At 54.4% G+C, this 9239-nt stretch overlaps 1 protein-coding gene across 1 annotated transcript; it reads left to right on the plus strand.

Annotated features, from left to right (window-relative positions):
* Positions 1 to 1201: 1201 nt before the first annotated feature.
* TMEM121B (transmembrane protein 121B) lies at positions 1202 to 6001 on the plus strand. The gene has a single exon (XM_042945415.1). It carries the CDS (start codon positions 1395 to 1397, stop codon positions 3165 to 3167), a length of 1773 nt encoding a protein of 590 aa, XP_042801349.1. The 5' UTR covers positions 1202 to 1394; the 3' UTR covers positions 3168 to 6001.
* The last annotated feature ends 3238 nt before the right edge of the window (positions 6002 to 9239 follow it).

Genomic DNA, 9239 nt, shown 5'->3' on the forward strand with positions numbered 1-9239 from the left:
GGGCCGGCAAGCTTCCTGCCTTGCCGGGATGTTTGCATTATACATGAGCCTCGGATTTTTTTGAGCCCCAAATGCTCTAGTCATTTCTTCTCCCCTAAATCTGTAAAGCCAGAGCTCTACCTGCTGCCTTCCTGAGTTGCTGGTGGATATCTAGCCCCAGTCATGGAATAAATCCTAGGGGCTGAGTCAGAAAGAGCTCTGAACTGGTAGCTGCAGGCCCACTGTGCCTTCTTTCCACAGTGGCTGGTTGTTAACATTCCCCATCACTGTCTTTGAGCTTTTGTTTTTTATCAAGGTACCCATACCTCTAAAGATGCCTTTATTTTACTCTCTGCTATGTACATCTTTATTAGTTGCAATTACCACTTTAAAGACCTCTGAGAATACCAAAAGCCCCACTTGGCTGGGGCCACATAAGTAATTCCTTTACCTACCCTCTCTCCCCCAGCAGTTATATTCAAAGAACTGATCCATTCACTGGAAATTGGAACCTCTCTGAGGGTCTATCACTGAACTCAGTGCGGGGGCACATGAATATGTAGAAATACATGACTGGGCTGATCCTTTTAAATTGTATGGCCTGACGCCTTCATTAGTTTTTAAGTGCCTGAAGGAGAGGCAGGATACCCCAGCCAGCGGGCACTGGACAGAGCCAAGGGGCCAGAGCTGCCTTTCTGCCTGCAGAAGTGTGCTGACCAGGAGGAGAGGCCTGAACCTGTCGTCTGTGTCTGGTGCTCAGGCGCATGGTCTGCACTGAGACCAAGGCCATCCAGTTGCTAACGCTTCAGCAGTTCAGCTAGTGGGATCTCTGAACGACTTTCCTAGGAATCCTATGCTCGGGTTAGTCCTCCCAGCGCCACCACCGATCCCCGGATCCCCCCACCCCCACCCCCACCCCCGCCCCTTCCCGGTTCCCAGCCCCTCCCTCCTCCTCTCCTCTCTTCCTCTAGGCCCACCACAGCGCTCTCCACCCCAACTCTTGTGTCTCAGCACCCCCTTCCCCCTTTTCTTCCTGCTGATCCAGCGAGCCAGGCTTTCTCCTTCTCTGGTCTCTCCTCCTCCTCTCCCCCTTGAATCCACTCCTGGTTTCCCCGCCACCAGCCTCCCTTTTCTCTCCGGCTGGGCTCGCTCCCCGCCCCCGCCCCCGCCCCCGCCGCGCCCGTCGTCACCGCGGAGGGTTCAGCTCCTCGCCTTCCCCGCTCCCAGCCACCCGGGGCTTGGCTCGCCCAGTCCGGTGGCTCCAGTCCGGATCTCGCTGCTGCCCGACCCGGGTACGAGTCCCAGCCGCTCCGGAGGAGGCGGCGGCTGGCCCCGGCTCCCCTCGGCCGCCTAGCCAGCCCAGGGTTGGCGGGGAGGGAGCAGCTGGGCAGCCCCCCGGAACCCCTTGGAGGACAATGCACCCAGCGCTCGGCAACCCCCGCTCGGTCTCGTCCTCGTCCGGCTCCTTCCCGCCGCCCCCCGCCGCCGCCCGGCTGCAGCCCCTTTTCCTCCGGGGGGGTTCCTCCCGCGACCGGAGAGGCTCGGGCGACAGCAGCACCAGCACCAGCACCAGCCGGGGGGGAGGCGGCGGCAGACGCGGCGGGGGCGGCGGCGGCGGCTCCCGCTCCCCCAGCAGCAGCACCGGCGCCGAGCGAGAGGACGACGACGAGAGCATCAGCATCAGCAAGCCGCTGGTGCCAGCCACCGCCGCCGGGCTCCCGGGACCCCCGGCTCAGGGGGGCGCCCCAGCCGCCGACCCCGCGCCCGCCGCCTTCTCCTCCTCGGCCGCCACCTCCTCCTCCACCTCCACGCCCACCTCCTCCTGCAGCATGACAGCCGCGGACTTTGGCGGGGGCGCGGCGGCCGGGGCCGTCGGGGGCCCCGGGGGCCGCTCGGCTGGGGGCGCGGGCGGCACCGGCACAGGCAGCGGCACCTCCTGCTGCTCGTGTTGCTGCTGCTGCGGTCGCCCGACCCGGTCGGGCCGTAGGAGTCGACGCCGCGGCTGCGCCCCCAGCCCGGGGTGCCGCTGGGGCTACCAGGCGCTGTCCGTGGTGCTGCTGCTGGCGCAGGGCGGTCTGCTGGACCTGTACCTCATCGCCGTCACCGACCTGTACTGGTGCTCCTGGATCGCCACTGACCTGGTGGTGGTGGTGGGCTGGGCCATTTTCTTCGCCAAGAACAGCCGGGGCCGTCGGGGCGGCATGGCGAGCGGCGCGCACAACCACCACCAGCACCACCACCACGCCGCGCCGCCCCTGCACCTGCCCGCCTCCTCCGCAGCCTCCGCCGGGGCTGCGGCAGGGGCCAAGGCGCGCAGCGGCCGCGGGGGCGCCGGTGGCCCGGGGGGCGGCCCGGGGGCTGTCGGGTCAGCGGGCGAGTTCGCCTTTGCCTACCTGGCCTGGCTCATCTACTCCATCGCCTTCACGCCCAAGGTGGTGCTCATCCTGGGCACGTCCATCCTGGACCTCATAGAGCTGCGCGCCCCCTTCGGCACCACGGGCTTCCGCATCACCATGGCGCTGTCCGTGCCCTTGCTCTACAGCCTGGTGCGGGCCATCAGCGAGGCTGGCGCCCCCCCTGGCTCGGCGGGACCCCTACTCTTGCAGCCCCAGCAGCACCGAGCCGCCGGCTGCTTCCTGGGCACGTGTCTGGACCTGCTCGACAGCTTCACCTTGGTGGAGCTGATGCTGGAAGGCCGCGTGCCGCTACCCGCGCACCTGCGCTATCTGCTCATCGCCGTCTACTTCCTCACCCTCTCCTCGCCGGTGCTCTGGCTTTACGAGCTCAACGCCGCAGCGGCAGCTTCGTCCTGGGGCCAGGCTTCAGGGCCGGGCAGCTGTAGCCGCCTTCTGCGACTGCTGGGTGGCTGCCTGGTGGACGTGCCCTTGTTGGCGCTGCGCTGCCTCCTGGTGGTGAGCTACCAGCAGCCCCTCTCCATCTTCATGCTCAAGAACCTCTTCTTCCTAGGCTGCCGCGGCCTGGAAGCCTTAGAGGGCTGTTGGGACCGGGGGAGTCGGGCCTCCCCCAGTCGGGGGAGAGGGGGCTATGGCGCTCCGCCCTCTGCCCCACCGCCGCCGCCACCACCACCACCACCTCAGGGAGTCTCTCAGCTGGGCCACTGCATCTCGGAGAATGAGGGAGGAGCCCATGGCTATGTCAATACCCTGGCAGTGGCCTCCCAGAATTGAGGAGGGATAAAGGAGAGGGGCTTACTTTGGGCTTGAGAGACCCCAGCCCCCTATCCTCTGACCTTCTCTCACCCAGATTTGATCAGGCTCCATTTGGAAAAGGTAACTGTCAATAGGGCTAAGGGCCAGTGTGTCCTTCTGCACCCTGTGAGTCAAGACTGCTTGGAGGGAGACCAGCCGCTAATGATGAAGGAGGAAGGTCTACTTACTCGATTCTCCCTTCTCCATATCCTACTCTAATCTAGCCTCCAGGGGGCTGGATACCTCTGCTTCTTGCTTTTCCCACTGCCATCCTAATTCCTGTCCATTGTGGGGGAGCATGGAGTAAAGGGGGTGCCCAGGCAGGGGTGCTGGGCCTTAAGCCTTCCCTCTTGCTTGGAAGTGCCAGCTTCTTATAGGCTGTGGTTAGTGGTCACTGTCCCATGCCTTGAAGCTGACCCGGAATCCACTGTTCCCCTAATGTGTCTATTGGATTTTTTTTCCCCCAGATAGTAGATGCAAAGTCTGTGTTTGTCTCTGTGTGTATAGTGTTGTTTTCTTGTGTCCACACTGTGACCCCTTGCAATCAGTAGATCTGGGAGGCCCTGCCCTCCCCACCACACATATGACCACTCTCTTCATTGCTACCTGAATTTGTGGCCCTGAATTCCCAGAAAGAGCTGGGCTCCTGGGAGTTGCCCAGTTGCTCTCCTCCGAGGGAGAAGCTCACCCAGGACCTTCCTCAATTCTACTCCTCTCTTCTCAGCTTGGGGAGGAGAGGGTCCCTACTCTAAGGACCAAACCACACCCTTTCTTGGGTGAGTGAGCATTTCTACCTCCGTGCTTTCAACTTTTGTAGCATCATGTGCTGATGCTGCTTGCAAAAAATAAAGGCAAAATACTCAGAAGTTGCATTCAACATGGCCACTGGATCCAGCTGGGGTTTGGTGCCAGTCTTATTACAGGGTCTGTGGAGTATCAGCCATTGGCTTGCCCTCCCTGTCTCCTTCCCTTTGCACCTGGAACTCTTATCCTTCCTGAGGTTTGTTGCTGACTGGGTCAGATCTTGGCTCAGAACAAAAGCTTTGGTGGGGTTCCTGGATAGATGTGAAGTTGGGGCTCCCATCGGCTCAAGGAAATCCAATTCCCCATCTGTCCTTCCTCTAGGAAGCCTGGTGTGTATCAGAAAGTGTGGTGATGACCTTTGTCCTCGGCTCTGGTTAAGAGAATTTCTACGGAGAAGGCAGGCTGCATAGAGTGGCTGGGCAAATCTTACCTCCGCCCTGCCTTCCTCCCTAGCATTCTCGCTGAGGTTGATGACGAGGGACACCCAGGGGTTGCCCACTTATACTCTCTACGTGGGATCTCACTCTTGGAATCTTTGAGGCAGGATAAGTGTTTTTAGGGGAGTTATGAGTGCAGGAGGGCAGCTGGCAGCAAGGCCAGGAAATACTCATTTTCTTCCACCCCAAAATAAGATGGGGTGGTGCTATAAGAATTTTTGTTTTACCCTCCCCAACTTCTTATGCTTGAGAAGTCTTGTGTGGTTTAATGAACCCTGGACAAAAGACTAGAAGTCACGGACTGTAGTTTTGACTCTGTCACTCACTAGCTTTGAGTGACATGTCACTTGCTTTCTGAGCCTCAGTTTTTCACATGGGGCCCTTCTCTCTCAACTTCTTGGAAGTTTGTTGACAGAAGACATCTGTCCATGTAGACAGAGACACAGAGAGGCTGATGGCTTGAGCAGAGTTCTGAGCCTCCCCTACTGTCACAGTGGGGGACGATGGAGGAAAAATGTTTACACTCAATGTATTATCTGTGTTCCCAGCTCCTCACCCTACCAGGTCCAATATTAGCTAGTTGGATTTTACAACTAATCTTTTTTTTTTCTGCCTTCTCCCCCTCCCCCCTCTTACCCCAATCCTCTCCCTTTAAATTCCCTGTGCTTGAAGTTCTGGGCCCAGACCCTTGGTGGGCCCCCATGGCTGCTCCCTGGGTCCCCATATCCTCTCTCCAGCTTTGCTCTCTCTGCTACCTAATCTCAGTGACTGAAAGGGCTCTGTGTCTGAGCCATGGCCAGCCCCTGGCTGGCCCCTGCCCCACCCCTCTCTCCTGTTTGGATGATGGTCTCCCGCTGAATGACTGTAAAATCTGAGTGCTGTTGAGTTTTCTGTGGGAGGCTGTGATAGGTTCCAATGAGCTACCACTTCCCGAGATATGACAAGAGATTTATGGCACCTGGGCCAATTTTGGCAGAGGCCAGGCCTGCTCAGGCTCTGTCTGCTGCACCACCACCCCCCCGACTCACCCCTGGACATTCTCTTTCAAACATCTGGTGCAAGCACTTTGTGCTCAGGGGTCAACCCCTTCCTTCTGGTGTTTCTTTCTTGAGTCCTTTTACTTTCTTTCCTTGCCCCACGCTCAACAAGAAAAAACCCCTAAAGTTTCGTTTTTCTTGCTTTCTAGGGGCATCTTTAGTGGGGGGTCAAACTGGAGATATTTCCCGTGGGTCTAAATAAAGATAAGGTACACTGTCTCCTGAGGCTTGTGCTGGCAGTACAGTTCACAGAAAAGTACTCTGGGTTCAGAATTCAGACTGTCTGCCTCTAACATTTGTGCAAGTAAGGCATGCTCTTGATCTGAGCCTCTGACTCCGTATCTGTTTTAAAAGGGGGTTGGACCAGACCCTCTGTAAAGGCTGTTCTGCTATAATGTGCCCTGGTTCTGGTGGTATGTGTCTTTGTGGAGGAGAGCTGGCTGGTAGTTAGAGCCTGGAAGAAGGGAAGCGGCAGCTCACTAGCATTTATCACGTTTTTTCCCCCTTTCTCTTTTTAAAAATAAAACCAGCCTCTGTTCTGAAAATAAAAAAAAAAAAAAAAAAAAAAAAGCCTTGAGACTTGTGACAAGCTTCCTGTGTGGTTTGTTTAAGATCTTTCCTGTCCTGGTTTCCTTACTAAATTCTTAAATGTCACTGTGACATTTGTCATCATTTTATAGGCTTATGTTAACATCGTGGGTACACCTTGGCTATTTCCTTCTGGGCGGTTGGCATGCTATTCAGGGAGGCAGTGTGGTTTTGGCCTTGACCTGGGGGGTGTCTAGCCAGGCTTTCTGTAGGCAGAGCTAACTCAGGTGTGTGCTTGGCCTGAGAGAGATTTCCCCAGCCATTTGGGGCTTTCACTCCCATTTCTTTCTAAGAATAACTTGCCAAAAGAAAGATTGAGAAACTTATGTTTAAGTACTCTGTCCTCCTCTATTACTCTTCCCTCAGCCAAAGGCATGAATTATGTATGAATGAGAAGAATAAGGCCTTTAACAAACAAACAAACAAACAAACAAACAAACACAAAGGGGACTGTGAAGTCTAAGACAGAACATTGAGTCTGCACAAAAATAATAGATTTTTTTTAGCATAGATATAGCCACTCTGTGTTGTTGCCCTATGATGCTTCTGGCCATTCCAAAGGCTACACAGTGGTTGGACCCAGAGGGTGAAAGAGGCAAAATCAGAGCATGGGAACAGCCTGGCCCTCGGCTTGCTCTCTGTTCTACTAGCTGAGGCTGTGGGCACTTACCTCACCTCCCAGAAGGTTTTCATCAACAGGAGCAATATTATCTCACAAAGCTGTGGTAATAATTAAATGAGGTGGCATATGCAAAAATGGTCCTTTTCCTCAAGATATTTATAATCATAATGGGGGACAAAATTTACATATAAAATAACGACAGAAAAACATAAGATCATGTTTTCATTTGTTCCTAAATCTAGATGTAAAATAAGATCATTAATTTGACTAAGCATGTTATAAATATTTACACATTTCTCATAGGCAAGCTAGCTCTTACCCATTTGGTCAACTGGAACATATATGAAAACATCTTTGTGAAAATGAGAAATGGCATATGAATGGGCAGTATATTCAGAGTGGGCAGGGCTGAGGTCTCACTCAGGCCTTGCCTGAGGGGTTGAGTCTGACCCTGAAGTTCCGGCCCTCTGGAAGAGCCTGGGAACATGCCCTGTGCTCGCCTGAGTCAGGCCCTTGCACAGCAGCCCATTTCATCCTCACAGCCATCTCCAAGGGAGCCTTATCTCTATTTTCCTGAGGCCCAGAAAGATAAAGTAGCTTGCTGAATACCACACTAGAGTCAGGAAGGGAATCCAGATCAGGGGCCCCAGGGTGGCTCAGTCAGTTAAGCGTCTGACTTCAGCTCAGGTCATGATCTCTCAGTTTGTGGGTTCAAGCCCTGCATCAGGCTCTGGGCTGACTGCTCAGAGCCTGGAGCCTGCTTCACATTCTGTGTGTCTCTCTCTTGCCTCTCCCCTTCTTGTGCTCTCTCTCTCTCAAATAAATAAACATTAAAAAAAGAGAGAGAGAAGGGAATCCAGATTTGAACCCAGGTCTGTCTGCTTTCCAGATATTCACTACCCCAGGCAGCCTACAGACTTAGCTGTCAAGTTCAACTTTCCCTTATTAAAGCTTCAGAATGGTCTGGCTAAAAACCAGGGGCTGGTTTTCATATTCTGTGTGAGTCCCAAGAGAGAGGCATTGAGCAAAAGTCCACTAGTGGGACACCCATGTCAGGGTGCAGGCAAAAGTAGGGGGCCAGCCACCTGTGCCTCATTCCTTTCTGCTCTCTCTCCTCTTCTCAGGTCACTATTGTATCTATCTTCTTCCTCTCTAATCAGAAAGGAAGAATCCAGTGAACATCCTAAGGGACTACTCTTCCAAGGAAAGGAATCTAGGAACTGGGGTGTCGGGAGTGGGGGCATGTTGAACAAGAATTCTTGGTATCCTTCAAGTCACGAGAGAGGGGACTCCATGTTCCTCTAACAGACAAGGCTGGCTCACCTGTCTTAACCAACCTAAATGGACAGGATGTGAATGTGGACCTGGGGGAGGCAGCAGGGCATGAAGAGCTGGAGGGGAGACCAAAAGCAAGAAGATGGACCTTGAAGCCATTTAGGAGTGATGTGGGAGGCCATGAGTGGGCACCCCAACTTCGCAGCCTGTACCCACGGGCTGGGGGCAGTTGCTTTATTTTATATTCTCTCATAATAAAGAATATTGGATATTACTTTTGTAATCTGAAAAAGCAAACACTATAGTGAGAAAGCCATAGCAACAGAAGAGAAGCTAGATAAACAGTGAGGTTCCTAAACTGCTCTGACCCAAATCAGGTCAGAGTGCTCCTTGCTAAGAGGCGATGAGACCTAAGGGAGCCTCTGGACTCCTCACAAGGGCAGCAGTGGGTAGGGGTAGCAACACCTGGATGGTGTGATGGCTACCATGTACTGAGTACTACCATGTACTGATTTCTCCTGTGTACTAAGTACTACCACATACTGAGTACTACCGTGTACTGAGTACTATCATGTACTACTGAGTGCTCCTGTGTGCAGGACACACCCAAGTGATTCACATGCACGTTCCAGCCACTCCTCACAAGACCTCTATGAGGTAGGAGCCCCTGCTGCACATCCTGCAGCCGGAGACCTAAGGAGGATTACTTGGTAAGCCACATGGCTGGCAAGCAGCAGAGCCAGGGTTCCAGATTTGGGTTAACCTTGGGCTAACCAGCCCTTGGGTTGCCTCTTTTTAAAGAACCTCTCGGGCGCCTGGGTGGCTCAGTGAGTTAAGCATCTGATTTGCGCTCACGTCATGATCTTATGGTTCAGGAGTTCGAGTCCTGCATCGGGTGAGCACGAGCCCTGCTTCAGGTGAGCCCTGCTTCTCTCTCTGCCCCTCACTCACTTGCGCCACCCCCCCCCCCCCCAAAAAAAAATTCTCTCTCCCTTTCTCTGCCCTTCCCCTGTTCTCCGTAAATAAGTAACTTAAAAAAAAAAAAATCTCTTTCCCCAGCTCCCTGGCTTGAGACCCACAGCTGGAGCTGGAATACCAGCTCTGCTTTAATCCAAGCTCATGCATACTTGGGCCCTTACTTTCTTGCACAGCCTGAAGCAGCCGGTGTCTTGTGGCCCTTAACTGACAGGTCTTTTCAGGAAACGCTGGGGCAGAATGGCACCTGGCACTGCCCTTGTGTATTTGGGATGGGAGCACACCAACTGCAAAGCTAAAGGACACAGGATTA

The sequence above is a fragment of the Panthera leo genome, chromosome B4 (assembly GCF_018350215.1).
Source record: "Panthera leo isolate Ple1 chromosome B4, P.leo_Ple1_pat1.1, whole genome shotgun sequence".
NCBI classification, from domain to species: Eukaryota; Metazoa; Chordata; class Mammalia; order Carnivora; family Felidae; genus Panthera; species Panthera leo.

What these genes read in the sequence shown, in the direction of transcription:
- TMEM121B (XM_042945415.1), top strand. Translation starts at nt 1,395, where the DNA reads ATGCACCCAGCGCTCGGCAACCCCCGCTCGGTCTCGTCCTCGTCCGGC.